Here is a 21,677-nt window from a genome sequence, read left to right as displayed (position 1 = left end):
GGACTTTGCTGTGCGCTGTATGTCAGTGAGTCGCTGTGCGGCGGTGTACGCCGGAGGTCTCCATGTGGTGGTGTGGCGGGTCGGAGGTCACAATCAGCTAGCGGCCATAGTGGAGGTTCCTCAGACCTTCTTCAACCGGACTGTGGGTCTCATGGGTCACTGGAGCGCCAACCGCTCTGATGATTTCCTGATGTCTGACGGCAGGCGCCTCCCATCAACGGATCTCAACCCCCCCTCCAAGGAGAGACTGCACGACTTCTGCTTGTCCTGTGAGTGGACCATAGATTTATATAGATAATACCATTTCATTTTGTTCCACAGTGAGCCCTCTACTCCTGTTTGCTGCTCTGCTGCATCCACCACCCAGTATATAAGCAGTTGACTTATCCGATGAGACGTCACCAATTGATTTGGATTTTGGCCATTGCTTTTGTCAATTTTTGTCGAAAATGGTCAAATTTTAAAATTGCCCGAAATGCTTAAAATTGGTCAATTATAGTCTGTTGATACATGTGGTGGTATAATTTGTCCAAAAATAGCAGGAAAAATAACTATTATGGGATGTCCAAAAATGATCCTCTCAAAAAAAAGTCGGGATGAAAAATGGGATGTCCAAAATTTGAGGAAAAAAGTCGCACTATAGTATGTTGATTTTTGTATATAAAAAAAAAGGTCAAATTTTAAAATGCCTAAGAAGTGCATATTTGAAGAAAAAGGTGGAGCTGGGGAGATTGCACAGGTAACCAGCCCAGCAGGGGCCAGGGACAATTAAATTAAAAGCCAGCGCCAGTGCTAGGTTGCTAGATTGGATAGCAAGGTGCAATCAGAATACTTTGATATTAACTGGAATGGTTAGCAAAAAAAAGGCTTAAAACAAAATGTAGAAATGAAGAAATGAACATTTGCCACCTTAGATGACTTCACTACAGCCAAATGCTGAACAAGATATATAACAATATATATCTATATTTAACACATTAGATTTATTACATCCCTTAAAATCAAGAGGGCTTCGCGACCCCCCCGTGGATCTTTGGCGCCCCTCTGGAGGGGTCCTTATGGTGGCCCTGAAGTGCAAATCACAACGGCAAATCAGAAAACACAACGACAAATCAGAAACGACAATGACATTAATGACAATGACACTGATTGGACTGGTGACTACGGACCACCAGTCCAATCAGTGACCATGATTTGTCGTTGTGTTTTCTGATTGGTCGTTGCGTTTTTTGATTTGTCGTTGCGTTTTTTGATTTTTCGTTGCGTTTTTTGATTTGCTGTTGTTTTTTTTGATTTGTCGTTACGTTTTTTGATTTGTCGTTGTGTTTCTTTAATTTGCCGTTGTGTTTTTTGATTTGTCGTTGTGTTTTTTGATTTGTCATTGTGTTTTCTGATTTGTTGTTGTGATTTTTGATTTGTCGTTGTGTTTTTAAATTTGTCGTTGTGTTTTCTGATTTGTCGTTGTGTTTTCTGATTTGTCGTTGTGTTTTTTGATTTGTCGTTGTGTTTTCTGATTTGTTGTTGTGATTTCTGATTTGTCGCTGCGTTTTTTGATTTGCTGTTGTTTTTTTTGATTTGTCGTTACGTTTTTTGATTTGTCGTTGTGTTTCTTTAATTTGCTGTTGTGTTTTTTGATTTGTCGTTGTGTTTTTAGATTTGTCGTTGCGTTTTTTGATTTTTCGTTGTGATTTGCACTTCAGGACCACCGTAGGTCCTGTTGGGAATCAGTGATCTAGACAATTGACCTGTCCCTACCATCCTTATTTCTGTACTTGTATGTGGGTTTCAAGGGGCGGTTCCGGTTCCAGAGAGCCTGTTGTTCTCTCCACCTCCTCTGGTTCCACTGGACCCTGCTGTCTCTGAGAACCTGCTGGAAAGCGCCAGTCCTGCTAAGTTGGAGGAGCTGAGGAGAGACTGTAAAGGCAGCATGCAGTGCGTGGAGGATACCCTCACGACCGGCAGCTCCGACCTCGGCCTGCAGACTCTGGATGCCAGGAAGCAATATCAGAATCTGGCTCTGATCTACGGTAAGATAGCTGCACCATTGTGGAAAGGTTTTAGTGTTTTTCCCCACTGATGTGTACTAATCTGACGTGGCCTCTTAGGTAACATGCCTCCCATAGTGACAGAGCCCACAATGATCCACGTGAAGGTCAACTCTACTGTCAACGCTCAGATTGTCGCTCAGGACCCAAACGGAGACCCCATCACCTACTCACTGCTCTTCCCCAGACCTGCACGGACCTCCATAGGCAACGGTGAGATGCTCACACTTCTTCAACAGATCTTAATTTCCAAAGAGAGCCTCCCCTCTTCCATCGATGACGTTACTGTTGACATTTGTTTGTGGGATGGTGAGCCTACTGCTGCAGCCAGCAGTTAAGTCTTTCAGCAGATGGGACATTTCAGAGCTGAGTCATTGGATGGGTCACACAGAGAGAGACACGCACAGACATTTAAAGCACAAAAGACTGGCAGAAAAGTGTAAAATCCTGTTTTTACTAATGCATGCTCAAAAATACTGTTGTAGCGTCACTGTATCCCACATCGGACAGATTTTGGCTAACATTCTATCAAAATTTCACATTAACTACTAATATAAATGATCATGTTATGTTTCCAATTAATTAAGTGGTGTGAAATTAGAGTTTAACTTCTTATCTTTCAGACTGTATATCGTTTTAACCCTGTACGTTAGCCTCAGGTTTACCAGAGTTGGCTAAAAGACGCTAACGCCAGTGAATTAGCCGTGTGCTATCTGAATCCCACATCGGACAGCTATTGGCTAACATTCTATCAAAATTTCACATTAACTATTAATATAAATGATCATGTTATGTTTCCAATTAATTAAGTTGTGTGAAATTAGAGTTTAACTTCTTATCTTTCAGACTGTACATAGTTTTAACCCTGTACGTTAGCCTTGGGTTTACCAGAGTCGGCAAAAGGACGCTAATTAGCAGTGAATTAGCCGTATGCTAACTGTATCCCACATCGAACAACTGCATCTCCTCGCTGCGAAACAATGGGGGCTGATGATTTTTTCAGGGGAAATTAGATGTTTCGTTTCTTAGATGTTGCCAAATAAATATCACCGTTATCAACCATTGTTATCAACACACCCGGACCATACTTCTGTCCTTCAAAATAAAATACAGTACAGTAAAAATGTACTTTTAAGATCGTCGGCTGAATGTCACCCAAGCGTTCTTACTGCTTTCTCTCATCAGTTAATTTCGTATTGTAATTAGACATGTAAATCTCCATATACATAAACTAAATTTCACACGTAAATTGTTAAATATGTATTAATCAATTCTACTTCACTGGTGGTGGCGATCTTATTCTAAATGACCGTGAAACACCGGAAAGTGTGGCATTGCAGATGTGTCCAATCAGGGCAATAAGCGCCAAACTTTGTGATACAGTTACTATATTTGTGCAATTATCTTTAATTAAAATCAGAGGAAGACAGTGATATGACCTTTACATTGTTCCATAAGAACAAACACTATCAGTATGCACCGTCAACTGTCCTGGTTAATGGTAGAGTACAGGTTGGCGTGCAATACAACAACATTTTTGAGAAACACTGTCTATTCTTTTCAACCTGTTTTCTTATATAACCAAATTGTCAGATGTGATCAGGTTCATTCTTATGTGACAAGGTCAGCTAATGGTGGTCAGATGATGTTACCATGTCCAAAATCAAATGCCTTAAAGAGAACAGTTATTTATCGTGCTATCAGTTATTGGAATAATTGCCCACTGAATATACGTGAACTGAATAGTAAAGTATCTTTTAATTATTACTTGAGAATGCACTATTTAAATTTGTGAGTAGGAGTTAACATATTTACTGTATGAAAGTGAGAATTAATGTAATAGATATGAATGAAATAACTTATTCGAAATGATTTCTGATGATGTATATAATGATGTCTACAATGTTTAATTGTTAAGTGATTTTTGTTTTGTCTTGTGGACCCCAGGAAGACTAGCTCCTCCCACTTTTGGTGACAGCTAATGGGGATCTTTTTAACAATAAACAATAAACAATAAACCTTAAATATCCCACCATGTCCCCCTGCCATTATTATGTGTATAAATGTGTGAGTTTCTGTTCCTTCCTGTTATACGACCCTTGTGCTTTCCGCTCCAGGTGACGGTTTCCTCACATGGACGCCCCAGACTCCGCAGCCTGTGCAGCTGACCATCAGAGTCAGTGACGGGCTAACCAGCTCCCTGTTCACCCCCATCCTGCGCGTCTGCAACTGCCTCAACGGGGGGACCTGCCAGTACGACAGCATCATTGAGAACCACCAGCGGGGAATGTTCCAGGTACATTTCTCAGTTGTTCTTATCTACTGCAAACTGACATACAGAACTCCATTTGAAAAACTGTCAGTTTCTGTTGATGCTGACCCTGTACAGGAATAAGTACGGTGGCCTGGAAGTGCAAAACACTTTTACAAAATGTGAAACACTTTTACAAATGACAAAACACTTTTACAAGTGGTGAAACACTTTTACAAAGTCAGATCAAGACTTCCAATAACTAAAATCCTTCGTCTGGTTCAAATATATGGTCGCCTACAAAGTTTAAATAATTTTGCTTTCAGATAAAATCCTCTGTTAATTGTGATATGTTTGGAAAAGATTTTTTTTTAATAAGTTTTGATAAAATATACACTTTATCTGTCCGGAATAAATCACATTGTCACAACCAGTTCATGGAAAGACGTAAAAAATATTTTATTCCAACTTTATGGGCGACCATGTTTATAGTTAAAAAGATCTAAAAGTGCGTCCTAAAAATGTCACTCATAACTGGTCACTTTATGAAAATGTCTGGAGATACAGCTCTACATACAGATGTAAGTGCACAACGCAACAAAATATATAATTTAGGTCTGGTCGTTTTTAGACATTTAAACGCCCAAATTGTACATATTATACTTTGAATTCGACTAATTTATTTATAGCATTGCACACATGACTTTTTATAAAATAATGATGAGCTAATTAGGTGAAGTACAGGTTTAAAAGCTCTCTCTCTTCTAGGAATTATTATAGTGAGGTTCTACTTCGAACAGATTCCCTAAAATAAATGAGAGTGACCTGTGTGCCCTGGCTAATCATTTAATTTGGTCTCTTGTTTCACTCAAGAAAAAAAATTACAAAGCGAAGGAGAAAGGGTGTATGTTTTTCCGCACTTATCTTTTTTGAATGTATGCAGTATTTTAGTTCGTCTTCCTTCTTGTTCATTACTCTTCCCTCTCAGGTGGTGGGGTGCCTGTGCCCAAAGGGATTCAGTGGACAGTTCTGTGATAAGGCTGCAGATGCATGTCGAGGCGAACCGTGTTTCCGAGGGGTGAAGTGTCAGTCGGAGCCGGAGCCTGGCGAGTTCACCTGTGGAGAGTGTCCCAAAAACACCGTCTCAGGGGGGAAGCAGGGATACAAGTGTTTTAAGCATGGTCTGTAGCACTCTGTGCAGCCACATTATCAGGTTTAAAGAAAAAAGTAATTACAATTCATGTCATTCTTGCATCATTTTCTCAGATATGTGCAGCCCTCCTTTCACCTTCCCCTGCCACAAAGATGCCAAATGCATCAGCACGAAGCAGAACTTCACCTGCACGTGCAAGTCCGGTTTTACAGGAGACGGACGCAACTGCACAGGTAGTAAACACCAAGCACCTCAGTATCAATGACAGCATGTTTATTTATGATGCTCTAATCCAGGAGTTCTCAACCTTTTTGGGTCGCAACCCCCAATTTAACATGCATGTTGTCCGCGACCCCCGCTCACTGAACAGAATCTCACACGCACAGTTCAGATCACCCAAAAAAGACACAAATTGACCACAAAATGATCAAAAGAGACACAAAATGACCAGAAAAGACACAAAATGACCAAAAGAGACACAAAATGACCAAAAAAGACACAAAATGACCAGAAAAGACACAAAATGACCAAAAGAGACACAAAATGACCAAAAAAGACACAAAATTACTAAAAAAAGACACAAAATGACCAAAAGAGACACAAAATGACCAGAAAAGACACAAAATGACAAAAAAAGACACAAAATTACAAAAAAAAGACACAAAATGACCAAAAAAAGGAAACAAAATGACCACAAAAGACACAAATTGACCACAAAATGACCAAAAGAGACACAAAATGACCAAAAAAGACTCAAAATGACTAAAAAAAGACACAAAATGACCAAAAGAGACACAAAATGACCAAAAAAGACACAAAATGACTAAAACAAGACACAAAATTACAAAAAAAAGGAAACAAAATTACCAAAAAAAGGAAACAAAATGACCAAAAAAAGACACAAAATTACCAAAAAAGACACAAAATGACAAAAAAAAAAGACATTAAGTGACCCAAAAGACTAAAACACAGTGGAGACAGAGCTGACTTCCAAAATGATTTGGCGACCCCCAGAAATCATCTCGCGACCCCAATTGGGGTCCCGACCCCAAGGTTGAGAAAAGCTGCTCTAATCATCTTTGTCTGTGTTGTAGATATAGACGAGTGTGCAGAGCTCACAACATGTCCCAATGCTAAGTTTGAGTGTAAGAACAAGCCCGGCTCTGTGGACTGCTTCTGCAGATACCAGAAGACCAAGGACACTGATGGATGTGGTATGTGCACAATCATATTACACAATCAATCGTATTTGAGTATTATTTACATTCACAGGTTATTTCCCAATGACATATAATATATGGGGACACCAGACCACTAGAAACGACCCCATCTAGAGGCTCTGTGAGGTTAAAATGACCTGTACAAGCCAAAAACCCGTTCCACTGATTAGACCTCTTCTTTGCTACATTCATGTCATATGGAATGAATGGTTGCCATGGGGAACACTCTCATGGTTACGACTCGCACTGCAGTTAATAATAATAATAATAATAATAAATACATACATACATACATACACTACTGGTCAAAAGTTTTAGAACACACCAACTTTTCCAGAATTTAATTGAAAATTATGCAGTTTAATGTCTCAGTGTACTCTGAAATGACTGCACATTTGCAACATTTAAAATTCTTTATTGAGCATGATAGTGTTTTGAAAGTAAAAAAAAATTCAAAATCACATTTTATGTTGGACTAAAGGTCTAAAAAAAGACACAAAATGACCAAAAAAGACACAAAATGACAAAAAAAAGACACAAAATGACTAAAAAAAGACACAAAATTACCAAAAAATGACAAAAAATGACTTACAAAGACATGAAAATAATTCAAAAATGGACAAAATAGCCCAAGACTCCATAGAATTAAGTTGTTAACCCATTTCTTGTTCCCTGAAAAAGGCCTACTTGTATAATTCTGAAATGTACATTATTTTTCAGTTTTGGTTAACCTTACCTTTTTTTATTTACCTCTGGCAGTTCACCACTTACCTTTGTACCCTTTCAAGCTGTTCATTTGACTTGAACTGCTTGAATTTCAATAAAAAAAATGGAAAAATTGGGGTGTTCTAAAACTTTTGACCGGTAGTGTACATACATACATACATACATACATAATTTTTACATTTAAATGTTGTATTTTCAAGGTTTAAATAGTGCTTGGATTTTGGATAAAGTGCTTGTAAATGCTTGAAATTCTTACTGTATTTCTCTTCAATCTGACTATATCCATCTATAGACGATAGATAATCACATGTTCAATGTAAAAAATAATGAGTAGCCTATCTGAAATGAAGACCGTTCCTCCTAAAAGTGTAACACCATCTCTGTTGGTATGGTTCAGTGAAATCTCCCCCTTTTAGTATGTAAGTACTCATCTAAAACATGCAATTTACAACAGGTGTAAGATACTGGAAAAGCTTGAAAATTTACCTTGAAAGTCCTTGAAAAATGCTTGAATTTCACCACTGCTAAAGTGTACGAACCCTGATACATACAAACATTTAATTTATAATGCACTTTACATTAAAGGAAATCTCAAAGTTCAAACAGTCTAATTAAAAAAGGATTAAAAAGGATAAAGGATAAAAAAAAAGGATAAAAACAGCTAAGAAGAACTAAAGGTTTTGCTAAAAAGGAAAGTTATTACATTTGCATTTAATTATCTTAAGGAAGGATTATGGCTGGTTTGAGGCATCCATTTTTTTTTTAAGTACCTACCGTAACTTCCACACAATGATTGTGATTGGTGGACAAGTACAGACTTTTCTTGATTGGCTTCCTATAGACAGTTGACTTGCTCATGAACAAAAATAATACATTTTAGTGTAATTTTTTTTTACTTTTACATACTGTTACTGCTTGTTGACACTGAATGTAATGTATCGAAGGCTGTGGTGGAAGAAGTATTCAGATCCTTTACTTAATAAAGTACTAACACTGCAGAATTACTCCACTAAATGTAAAATTCCTGCATTCTAAACTTACTAAAGTAAAAGTACAAAAGTATTAGCATTAAATGTACTTAAAGTATCAAAAGTAAAAGTACTCGTTATGCAGAAAGGACCCACTCAGATTGTTTATATCTTCCAAATATTTTATTGAATTATTATTTGTGATGCATTTATATCAGCAGCATTTTACTGCTAATGTTAACTACTTAATATACTTTTTTTGTGGTTTAATTTATAAACATGCATAATAATTTTAAATTGGTCATAATGTTTGACCTGAAAAGTAACTAAACCTGGCAGGTAAATGTAGTGGAGTAAAAGTATATAGCTACATAGGTGGAAGTACTCAAGTAAAGTACTATTTGTGAGTACATTAAATAATATATATATGTAATAAGCACAAATCACATATAATCGTAAGCACTCATATCAGAGTACACGTTAATAAAGCATTATATTTGAACAATGAAGTAATCACATTATCAACAGATATAATAACATATATTTAACTCTGACCAAGGTTATAATAGTTTTGGATTTTTCATCAGTTTTAGTTTTAATTTCATTGTCAATTTTTGTTTTCAAATTCAGTTAGTTTTAATTAGTTTTTAGAGTGAGTTTGCTAGTTTTGATTAGTTTTATTTTTTGGAAAATGCTTAGTTTTAGTTTAGTTTTTATTAGTTTTAGTGTTTTTGTAATGGGGTATTTGTTGGGTGCCAGACTCAATAAGGTCACAATAAATGTTTCCTTTATTTCCTTTGTCTGATCCATCTCAGCCCCAATAAGTTTATTAAGTCATAAAACCAGATAGATGAAATAGATTTCATATTAACCAAAAAGGTCTACCTATGAAAAAAGTTGACAAAGATGAAAACGAAGGACATTTTCACTATAATTTTAGTTAGTTTTAGTTAGTTTTGTAACCACAAAATACAGTTTCAGTTTCGTTTTTTAAAAACTCTCGATTTTATTTTTATTTCAGTTAACGAAAATGTGTTTTCAATTCTAATTTTCGTTATTTCGTTAGTTTTCGTTAACTATAATAACTATAATAACTTTAATCAGCCAGAATAGACATTGCCACTCTGAGCCCTGATGCAGAAGATAATGTGTTAATATTATATTATAATAAGCTTTTTTAGTGTGTGCGTCTCTAAGAACTGTAATGTGTCACCTATGTATTTAATGCATTTCTGAATGATGTGTTTTTCTGCAGGTGACTCTGCCAATCCTCCAGGTAAGATCCCCCCATATCCCCCCTTATCATAACTTTGCTCCTTCTCTGGTGTTACCATGGTAAACATGCCCATATATGGTAATAAGAAGTCATCAAACAGCTGTTACAGGTGCTATTCTGTATCTGCAGGGTTCAATGTGTTCAACGTAACTGTGGGCTGGTCGAAGAACAAAAATGATCTCAAACAGGTGTGTGAAGATGAAATAATATAATTAAATAAATAAATAGGTAACACTTTACAATAACCCTCATTTATAAATAGTAAACAGATAGTTTATTAATGTTTAATCATCATTTATAAACCGTATATAGGCAATTTAGAATGGTAAATACATAATTTATTAATGTTTAACTAACTAAATCATTTACAAATGACAAATAGATGGTATATTAATGTAAGTTTATAGTTACTTTACCATTATCAAACAATTAAATTATAATTAATAGTTTATTAATAGTTTTAGTTGCACTCATTATAACATTTTTAACACCATATTAAGTATGTTAATGATTGGAATTCCTTCAAAAAAAATTGGTTGAAAACATTTAACGATTAAATGTGTTTAACATTTTGTAAATGGTTAATAATTGGTTTATAAACCATCTATAAACATTTCTTAGTTGGTTATTGTAAAGTGTTACCCAATTCAATTATAATTAATAGTTTTAGTTGCACTCATTTTAACATTTTTAACACCATATTCAGTATGTTAATGATTTTTAAAATGATTCATATACCTTTAAGAAATTGGTTGAAAACATTTAAAGATTAAATATGTATACCACTTTGTAAAATGGTTAATAATTGGTTTATAAACCATCTATAAACATCACTTAGTTGGTTATTGTAAAGTGTTACCAATAAATATCTCTATACCGTGTGATGATAAATCTGCTTCTCCCTGTTTCTCAGCTGGTGGACATTCTGTCGATGGGTTTCAAGAACAAATTCTACAACGCCAGCAAGAAGACTCGAGTGCAGGGCTCGAGTCCTGGCGTGGCCGAGTACCGTATCAACGTGTCCAGTGACACGCCCCACTGGTACATCAGAGACTACCTGGCCAGAGCCAGCAAACAGTATAACATCAGAACCGTAGAAGTTGACGGTAAAATACCAGTATTCTTCACTTTTTCTCAACTGCAGCAAGATAGCTGCACTGCAAAAAAAAGAAAAGTTGGGTGAACTCAAAATTTCAAGGCAACAAACTTCGATAACATTTTAAGTTGGACAATTAAACTAAATATTTTAAGTTTTGTTTTTGAGTTTGCTCAACTCTGAATTCAGATTTTTGAACATATAATTTTACATTGTAATAACTTTTAATCCTTACTTCTGCTAACTTCTGCAATATGTGTTGAATTGGCACGATTGTAACGCCGCTATGAAATGTCAGCTAATGTTGTGACCACAATGTTGAGTTAGCATTGATACGCTAATGGCTACTCTTGTAGCTGTAACAAGCAGTGCCGCTAGTATCAGTTAGCTGCTAGTATCAGTTAGCCGCTAGCATCATTTAGCTGCTAGCATCAATTAGCTGCTAGCATCAGTTAGCCGCTAGCATCAGTTAGCCGCTAGCTTTCACTAATGACCGAATTTCACTGCTTTCCCGCATTTCACAACACAAAAATAAGAGTTATCAGAACTATTGTCCCTTGTTGTGAACCCCAACTTAAAGATATAAGTAACAACAACTCACCAACTTGTTTTTGAGCAGACAACTGGCTTCCTTTGTTGTGCTAACTTACATTATTGCCCTAAATGTCAATAATTTATATTTCCAAGTTTTACCAACTTAAATCACTGTTTTAGGCAAAAAATACAAGTTGGCTTTTTTTTTGCAGTGTGTAACTATTATGATGTATTCCAATGTTTTAGTTTGCCATAGTAATGTGCTGTTAAGTTATCAAACAATACTGCAGCACTTTTTTCATCACTTCTCTCTCCCACTTGCTGTTGGTCCGTCCACACCTACAGATCTGGAAGAGTGTAAGGCCAAGGAGGCGGTGTGCGTCTATCCGGCCCTCTGTACCAACACGTACGGAGGCTACAGGTGTGTTTGCAACGGCACGACGGATGTGGATGAGACCCAGTCCTGTGTGTTAGGTGAGCATCTCAGAATACTTATCAGGGTATCGGAGGGGTCATACAATGCCTTAAAATGTCTAAAAGTCTTTTAAAATTCCATGAAATGTCTTGCATACGATTTTTACAGGTCTTAAAAATGTATTATCGTTACTTTTATTTAATATAAATGCATAAAATTTAGCCTTGCTTTTAAATGTTTTGATTTTTGAGCACGCTATAATAATATATCCTTTATTTAAACAGGTAAATGTCTCGTTGAGATTAAAAAATCTCTTTTCCAAGAGAGACCCGGCCAAGAAAGCAGCATAAAAAGTGACAAGTTACAACATTTAAACACAGTTAACATAAACAACTAGAAAATTGGGCCACGTGAAAGGGCCACGGGGGCTACTGCCGGTGTGTGTACACTATGATGAGATTCTTCAGAGATTTCAAACTATGCCCTTTAACCTCAAAATGTGTGTGTGTGTGTGTGTGTGTGTGTGTATAGCGAAAATCGCATAAAGTAACCTGTGTGTGTGTGTGTGTGTGTGTGTGTGTGTGTGTGTGTGTGCGTGTGTGTGTTTGAAGCATGTGTATGCATGTGTGAGGAGTTGTGCACGCTTACGCGCATGTGTGTGTGTGTGTATCTGTAACTGTAATCACATCAAAGATCAAAGGCAATCAGATCAAAGCAATCAACAGAATTAACTGACACCTGTTCCGGCTCAGTGACAGCAGAGGTGGACAGACTGGAATTTCTGGCCTCAAACAGAAAGCATTTTTGGCAAAACCATAGTAGCTATCATTGATCCGACTTCACTTTGAGCGTCCTGAGTTCTTCCTGAACGTCTACATATGTTTTTTTTAAAGAAAAATGAAAAAATAGCTTTGTTAGAGCGATCTACAAAAACTGTAAAATGTCCCTTTTTCTGAAATCTTCCTGTGTTTTTAATATGGGAGCCAATGAGGCTGTTGGTGGTTTTGGTGGCGCATCTGTGCGTCGTACGGCCAAACTATAACTCTGACAGCTTTACCAGAGGATTGTGAGTGAGAAGACAAATTTTCCTACGTTTCTATGTATAAATTATTTCTGTAGAGTGGAATTTGCAGCCTGGAGCGCAGGCAACAGCAACTCTGTTCTGTGAAAAAAATCCCTTTAATAGAACTATCCCCTTAATAGACAATAATTGTAAAGTTTTGTCATTCACAAACCTGCAAATGAAACCCACACTTCCATCCGGTCTTTCCTAATGTTTGTCATGACTCTTTGCAGACAGAGACAAAACGAATGAAAAAGAACTGGACCTCGTTCTGGCCCTGGTCCTGGGAATCGGCATCCCTCTGCTCCTGCTGCTGCTCCTGGCTGCACTGGGCTGTTTCTGCTGCTGCAAGAAGACTGCTACTGGAGAGTGAGTTACACCAGAACCACATACCCTGCAAAAAAGCCAACTTGTATTTTTTGGCCTAAAACGGTGATTTAAGTTGGTATAACTTGGAAATATAAATTATTGATATTTAGGGCAATAATGTAAGTTAGCACAACAAAAGAAGCCAGTTGTCTGCTCAAAAACAAGTTGGTGAGTTGTTGTTACTTATATCTTTAAGTTGGGGTTCACAACAAGGGACAATAGTTCTGCTAACTCTTATTTCTTTGTTGTGAAATGCGGGAAAGCGGTGAAATTCGGTCATTAGAGAAAGCTAGCAGCTAACTGATGCTAGCGGCTAACTGATGCTAGCGGATAACTGATGCTAGCGGCGCTGCTTGTTACAGCTACAAGAGTAGCCATTAGCGTATCAATGCTAACTCAACATTGTGGTCGCAACATTAGCTGACATTTCATAGCGGCGTTACAATCGTGCCAATTCAGCACATTGCAGAAGTTAGCAGAAGTAAGGATTAAAAGTTATTACAATGTAAAATGATAAGTTAGTACAACAGTTCAATTCAGTCAATCTGAATTTGAGCAAACTCCAAAACAAAACTTAAAATATTTAGTTTAATTGTCCAACTTAAAATTTTATCGAAGTTTGTTGCCTTGAAATTTTGAGTTCACCCAACTTTTCTTTTTTTGCAGTGTACTATTTTTACCATAAAGACAACGTGAATAACTGACGGAATTATACATTTTTTTTACTGCTGATGGTTGAGTTGATAACAATATTTTACAGGTTATGTTTGACTAAAGCTCCTGATTTTTCCATTTTTTGTGCTGATAAGGAATATATTTAAATTAATACTCCATTAAATACCCAGTACCAAACAGGTGTTTCTAAAGTATCTGTAGCTTTGGTTGGCTTAGAGTAGGGCTGGGCAATATGGACCAAAAGTCATATCCTGATATATGTTGGCTGAATATGCATATATACGATATATATACCGATATTTTTATCGCAAAGTGAGAGCAAATGTTCAGTCAAAGTCAAAGCCAAAATATGACATGGCACAAGTAGTTTTATTGAAACGGTTTATTTAAGTGAACATAAATACTGTATAACAACAGGAGTACATATATATAGAATACATATATTTATATGAGAAAAGAATAACCAACATTACAAAAGAACTGAATATGACAAACCCTAGTAAAGGCAGCATTTATATATAAAGAAAGAAAAAAAAAGAACTATATCGATATATGCGATGTGGTCTAATTCAATTTCACGTTTAAAAACATATTGATATATTTTTTATATCGATATATTGCCCAGCCCTAGCTTGGAGTCACAAAAGATACTATTGTTTCTGACGGTGACCCAGTTTTGCAGCACAAAAAAAAGATTGATTGAAAATGTTCAAACCAAACAAAATATTTCTCCCATTTGAAACCTAAACCTCTGGTCCAACAAGTCACACTAAAGACAAAATATGGCTAACTACAGACCTCTTGTTTATCGATAACGTGGTCGTGAGCTGTCTATATTTGTTCCACACAGCTACACTTTATTGCATTCCTTGCTTTTTAATTATAGCACAGGCCATTCTGCAGTCGCCCCCACCAGGTTTCTCCATGATTGGCCACAGAAGCTCACACTTCTCGCCAGAGACTCTGAGCATCAGTGCTTGTTCTTTTGGCACCACCCTCCTGCCATACTTCATGTGTTTTGCCTCACTAGAAGGATCTAAGAACAGCATTGTCTTTTGACATGTTTCTTGATATGTAATGAGCATTACAGTCCACTACAGCCATGATACAAACTATGTTTATCTTCAAAAAAAACAAAGGCTAGATCACTCTGCTGCATTAGGGCTGTAATGAATAAAATTAATGAGTTTAGGTGGGTCAGCAGCTCCTTTGGGCGGGTTGAGGCAGGGTTCATTGCAGGTCATCACAAAATATATTGCTGCAGAGAATGACCAGACCACACACACACACACACACACACACATGGAATTACACACTCAGTGTTTCAAGGTACAGTAGTCAAGTAGGTCTGCCCAGAGACAACTTGAAGGCTTTAAATCTCGTCCTCTGTTCTGCTGCTGCAGCACTGCCTCCTTGTATTTAACTTCTCAGTTGGAGGACGGACTGCCCACTCTCTTACTATATTAAACAAAAACACTTCCTACTAACAGCTTTGGTCCGAGTTATGAAACTGCACTTGGGTAACACCGAGGAATGTTTGCAGATAGAATTTACAGTAAACTATGTAATGATGAGGGTAACACATCCCAGATTAGAACGCTGTTTATTTACAGGAAAAAGGCTGAAACAACATAATTAAATCATCCATTGTAATTTCTTAAAGGAATAGTTTGACTTCGGGGAATTGAGCTCAGCTTTCTTGCTGAGAGTTGGAAGAGAAGATTAATAACAGATATGCTAAATATAAAGCTACGACTAATTAGAACAGGAGAAACAGCTAGACTTGCTCTGCCAAAAGTAACAAAATGTAGCATCTCTTAAGCTCATTAATTACCATGCATGTACTTTTTTGTGTAATCTGTACACAAAAACAAATTTAAAATGGCACATGATTTGACATATCTTCCTTTTTGTGTGAATTAAATATATAAATAAAGTGATATGTTGCATTAATAGCAAGTTTTATAGGTGCCCATTTTGTTACCTTTGGGCAGAGCGAGGTCAACTGTTTTCTGCTAATGCTAAGCTAAGCTAAGCTGTTTAATATTTTCCGTACAGATATGAGAGTGATATCTTCAAATCTAAAACATGACAAGAATTATTCCTGAAATGTCAAAGTATTTCTTAATTGTAACATAACCATGTATTGTAACCCTTTTGGTTTGTAGACTACCGTTTTGGCCACCGTGCTAAGTTACCAGCAAAGGTTAGCATTACCTAGCTAGGTTAGCTGGGTGCAGCCGCGATTTATGTTAATTGTGAAGAAGAAAAAACTGATTTAAAACAAAATGCAGCATATATATCTGAACAAATTTTAAGTTGGACAATTAAATTAAATATTTTAAGTTTTGTTTTTGAGTTTTCTCAACTCTGAATTGACTCTCCGCTATGAAATGTCAGCTAGTGTTGTGACCACAATGTTGAGTTAGCATTGATACGCTAATGGCTATTCTTGTAGCTGTAACAAGCAGCACCGCTAGCATCAGTTAGCCGCTAGCATCAGTTAGCTGCTAGCTTTCGCTAATGACCGAATTTCACAACAAAGAAATAAGAGTTATCAGAACTATTGTCCCTTGTTGTGAACCCCAACTTAAAGATATAAGTAACAACAACTCACAAACTTGTTTTTGAGCAGACAACTGGCTTCCTTTGTTGTGCTAACTTACATGATTGCCCTAAATGTCAATAATTTATATTTCCAAGTTTTACCAAATTAAATCACTGTTTTAGGCCAAAAAATACAAGTTCGCTTTTTTTGCAGTGTACTTCAGTGGAGTCGCCCCCTGCTGGCCATTAGAAAGAATGCACTTCAACTGCGGTTTCACTTTTTAGAGATAGATATTACTGTATAAAAAACAATCAGATCATAGTAGGATTTTAAAACAAAGCTGAATGTACCACGTTGAATGAAAATCTGATGCTTAAGTGCATCTTGTATCCAGATGCATGTGTGCGTGTGGATGTGAATGTGCATAACAGACTAGTGCATCATAATGTGCATGTGTCCTTGGCCCCAGTGCGTGTGTACAGATGTATGGCATCTGGGCCAGGTGTTAGTGGGCCATAGAGACACATAATCCCCCTGATGACTGGCCTGCTTTCTCTGCTATCAGTAAATAGACCCTATGGATATAATGGCCGGGGTCCGCGCCAGCATTGTGGGATTATGTTGTTAGATTAGAGTGAATAGGCAAAAGCGAGGGAGTAGGTTATGCTGCTGTCCTTTAACAAGACAGAGCGATAGAATTACTTGGATTATGTGGTATGATATAATAATGCTTAAGGCCCCAGATGTGATGTATCAGGAATAATTTAATTCAGTGTTTCGAATTATCCAATGTAGATTTTTTTCACGGTGTTTTACTAATATTATCAAATCAGCATGATATGTAAAATCTCTGGACCTTGACGACAATTTGGACTAAACTTCAGTGATTTTGACAACATTTCACAACCTTTAACTGTAATCAATGATCAAACAAAGGGTCCGACGAGTCTCATTGGGAAATACTGCATTTTTTTTACCCCTTTGTTTTATTATTCACACAATGATTCATGGTACACCAGGTTGCACAGTCTGTACCTCATTATCAGGGAGGATATACATATTTGCACAAAGAACAACCATAATGATATACAATCCAAAACATCTGAACTGCAAATCAGCGAGTCTGGAGAAGCATTTGGGATGTGTGTTGCATGTTTTTAATCAGCTTTAGCCCCAGATTTCAGCATCTTTCACCACTCACAATATCTAGGCTAGAGCCGGCATGAATATTCATGAGTCACTGAGTACTCGACAACAACTGCTGCCCATCCAAACATTTCCATAAATTGCCTGAAATGATTGTCTACTGGGTGGAGAATTATAGACAGCACTAATCAGAGCCATGAATTCACTGCAAAAGGTACAAAATGTGCAGAAATTTAACTCCTGGCATTAGAGGAGATATATCACAGCTAGTAACAGTTTTACCCTGCATAATGATCCACATGGTGCAGAATGAAGACATTTGGAAGTACAATTCCCAAAAAATTGGAACACTTTTTAATGTAATTTAAACAGAATGCAATAATTTGCTAATCCGTTTTGATAAAGATAATATATTTCATGTTATATTTTAACTTCATGAGGTTTTATATAGGTAAAATATATGAGGTAATATAAGCTTATTTTAATTTGGTGCCAGCAGCACATTTAAAAAAAGTTGGGACAGGGGCACCAAAAGACTGGGAAAGTTGTGGAATGCTTTAAAAAAACAAACATTTTTGGAACATTCGACAGGTAAACAAGTTAACTGGTTACTACTGGTTACCACTGGTTACCACTGGTCACCACTTTGTGAAAAACTATGTGGGCAAATAATTCCACAGTTTAAGAACTCAATGCACAATTGCAAGGAATTTAGCAAACTCACCATCTATAGTCCTTAACATCATTAGAGGATCCAGATATTATAGAATAATCTCAGCACGTAAGGGGCAAGGCTGAAAATAGACAATGCTGGATCAAAAAAACAAATTATTGCAAAAGGACGTTACTACATAGGCTCAAAAATACTTCATAGAGGTAAACACAGTTTGTCTCTACATCTACAAATGCAAGATAAGATTCTACCATGCAAAGAAAAAGCCATACATCAACAAAAAACCTATTTATTCTCCTTGGCGTTCAGTCCCAGCTAGACAAGAATCCTTGGCTTTCTTTTTTTACTTTTTTACCCTTTTATTTGTCTTTTTATCTCTAACACTGTTTTGGATTGAGTTTTTATTACTATTTTATTCTATTTTATTTTATTGTTTTTACTGTTTTTTAAGTATTTTATTTTTTTAATTGTTTTTATTTATACCTATTTGTGTATGATTTATTCTATTTTAATAACTGTACAGCACTTTGGTCAACTGAGGTTGTTTTAAAATGTGCTCTATAAATAAACTTTGACTTGACTTGACTTGACTTGACTTGACTTGACTTGACTTGACATGCAAAAAACGCCGCCAACTTCTCTGGGCCCGAGCTCATCTGAGACGGACTGATGCTAAGTTGAAAAGTATTTTTCAGATTGTTTTTGGAAATCATGGATGGCGGCTTAGCAAAATAAAGGGGACACAACGGACAAAAGCACCAAATGATTCCCACAGGCTCTCCATCACCTTAAGCTTCAATTTTTGATGGGGGCCACTTTATCAAGATGGCGGATCAAAGATGGCAGCCATATAAAATCTATGAGAACCAATATATCTTCCAAGACACTTAGAAGGTCAATCTTGGTATTCAAATATACATTTTCTATAAAAGTGAAGCTAATAAAGTTCAATTAAATGTATGCATGTTATTCATTTTTCAGTATACATGTATATGACCTATATTAATGTATGTCTGACCGTTTAGAACTGAGTTGGAAATTATATAAATACATGGCCAAAATGAACATATTTATTTGATCAAATAATCATCTAGTGATATTATCAATAGGTTTAAAGCATTCCTTGACACAAATGTATATTTTGACAACAATTGACCTTCTAAGTGGCTTGGAAGATATATTGGTTCTCATAGATTTTATATGGCAGCCATCTTGGATCGGCCATCCTGATGAAGTGGCTCCCATCAAAAATTTAAACTTGGTGATGGAGAGCATGTGGAAAAAATGTAGTGCTTTTGTCCGGCGTGTTCCAATTCTTCTCAAATCTGGTCCTAAGCTTATAGGGGATATACCACAGAACAAGTGGACCACATAGAACACATTTATGTGTTATTTATGATGTTTTTAAAAAAAAGATACTACCCCTAAATGTCAAAGATCTGTGATGTGACATAAACGTTACATTGGGCGTTTGTGGTATTTATGTGTATGATATTTCTTATTGTGACATTAACAGTGCAGTTTAACAACAAAACTTTTTTCAGATTTGTTTTTAAGTAACAAAATAATAATACATCAAGAAATAAAAACAACCATTTGCCTTTTTGTTTGCATCTCCATAACATATATCAAAATTGTGACGTTAATTTGTTCAGGAAATATGGTCAGAACACGTTAAATGCAATACAGCACACCCTATTAACGGATTAGAATTGTTTAATGGGTTTAAATTTAGCCTCGTAACAAAAAAATAAGCTTTTTGCTTATTTTGCTTAGCTACTTTTTCACATTTCTGTTTCCAGTCACACCCACATTTTGGAGAAGTTGAATATGGGAGATTCTAGAAGATTTAAAGTATTTGTTACACCGGTGTCACCATTGGTTCTTATGGGTTAAAGAAAGGTAGTGGTTAACATGCCCCTGTCCCAATTTTTTCGGAACATGTTATTTACAATAAACAATCAAAAGTATCATTTTGAAAATGAAATATTTTGTCTTTTTACAAATTACTATTTGGCAAAAATGACTTTGCAAATGACCACACTCTGTTTATTTGGGGTTTTTTTTTAAAACATTTTTTTTTTTTACAGCATCTCAAGTTTTATGGAATTGGGGTTGTAATATCGACATTATTACAACTACATATTTGCCACTTCACAGCGTCTTGACTGCAGTGATTTCTTGTTTACTCCTGCATTCTGATTGGCTCCTGTATTTCCTTCCAGCCTCCCCCACACCATGCCAGATTACATCCAGGAGCAGTACAACCCTCCACCCTTCAACTACTCCGACCCCGCCCTGCACTACATTACCCACAGCAGCCCACGGATCCTGGACAACTTCACACCCCGGCAACGCTACAGATAGCACATATTTAAACCACATGCATGCATCAGTGCAAATTAAAGGCACTAAAAAGACGGAAATGCTCAGGCTTACAAACGCCGCACAAGCACTTTTGGAGCCACTGTATATGTTTTATAAAGACAAGATAAATGACTGTTATTTATAGGTAACAAACAAGTAATTAAAGCTGAGTGACTTTTAAAGTCAATTATTTCCAATCCCCTCCGCTGAGCGATGGACCTGCCAAGTTTGAGCTGGAAGTTTTTTTGCCAGGACAACAGTTTACAGTCAGTCTGACCCAGCAGAACTCAACAATCTCTTGGCTGGAGACGGTGATGAAAAGTAAACCACTGCAGTGGTCTTTAGTTTCCAGCTGATACTAGGCCAACAGTCTCCTTGATAGGAACATTAGCATCTGCCAGATGCCTGCCTGGCGTCAGGCTCCTGCCCTCTGTTCACAATTATATTCAGCATTCAGTTTGTTATGGTTCTAGTCCAAAATGTACAGTAATGCATCCATATGTTTATCACTCATAATCACCAAATCACCAAAACAAAGCTGATTTAATTTATGTTATTGTTTTTTTTTACAATCCATTTTTAAAAAGTAGGTGTTTTTTTAAAAAGCCCACTTTGGGATTACACTTTAAATTATTGTTCATTGCTGGATTGTGTCCCAGTTAATTAAATACAGCAGAGTAATTCAGTGTTTCAACTGGCAGCTGTCTTTTGTAAAGCTGGACTGTCACTGCAAGTTAAAAAGCAATGTGTAAATATAATGTAAATCATTAAAAGTGCCACTTTAGCTTCATTGTGCTGTAGTGATGTTATTTCAAACAAGCAGCAACTTGAGTGTTGGAACCAACGTAGGGGTGTGCCATATCGTATCGTTCACGATAATATCGGTATATTTTTTTTATGGTTATAAAAAATGCATATCATGATATTGGCAACGTTCCTACTTCTTGATGTAGTGGTTAAAGTTGTTTTAATCACAGAAAGCTACTTACTCCCTGTCGCTAAACACATGCAGCTTTCAAAATAAGAGCGCAGTGTGTTAAGAGAATCCACCACAGAATTTACAAGAAGACTGTCAAAATAAGATGCCTTAAATAAAACATACATGAACCTTTATTCTCCTTTACAAAATTTCCTTAAAAAATGCCCCCAGAA

The 21,677-nt window shown here is 36.5% G+C and overlaps 1 protein-coding gene across 1 annotated transcript; it reads left to right on the top strand.

Annotated features, from left to right (window-relative positions):
- Window positions 1–9: 9 nt before the first annotated feature.
- si:ch73-105b23.6 (mucin-like protein) lies at window positions 10–21,315 on the top strand. Its single transcript, XM_059359550.1, has 13 exons — window positions 10–269; window positions 1,791–2,027; window positions 2,106–2,258; window positions 4,163–4,341; window positions 5,285–5,477; window positions 5,563–5,682; window positions 6,544–6,663; window positions 9,619–9,639; window positions 9,769–9,827; window positions 10,553–10,745; window positions 11,615–11,743; window positions 12,981–13,116; window positions 20,384–21,315. The coding sequence occupies exons 1-13, from the start codon at window positions 20–22 to the stop codon at window positions 20,523–20,525; spliced, it is 1,932 nt and encodes a 643-aa protein (XP_059215533.1). The 5' UTR covers window positions 10–19; the 3' UTR covers window positions 20,526–21,315.
- The last annotated feature ends 362 nt before the right edge of the window (window positions 21,316–21,677 follow it).

This window comes from Centropristis striata, chromosome 20 (assembly GCF_030273125.1).
Source record: "Centropristis striata isolate RG_2023a ecotype Rhode Island chromosome 20, C.striata_1.0, whole genome shotgun sequence".
NCBI classification, from domain to species: Eukaryota; Metazoa; Chordata; class Actinopteri; order Perciformes; family Serranidae; genus Centropristis; species Centropristis striata.
Note: the sequence above shows the minus strand (reverse complement) of the source record. Positions and strands in the feature narration are given on the sequence as shown.

Excerpts from the sequence above, each read along its gene's own strand:
- si:ch73-105b23.6 (XM_059359550.1), top strand. The coding sequence starts at position 20 with ATGTCAGTGAGTCGCTGTGCGGCGGTGTACGCCGGAGGTCTCCATGTG. Across the intron at positions 4,342-5,284 it reads ACCAGCGGGGAATGTTCCAG|GTGGTGGGGTGCCTGTGCCC; the intron begins GTACATTTCTCA and ends CTTCCCTCTCAG. Across the intron at positions 9,640-9,768 it reads TGACTCTGCCAATCCTCCAG|GGTTCAATGTGTTCAACGTA; the intron begins GTAAGATCCCCC and ends CTGTATCTGCAG.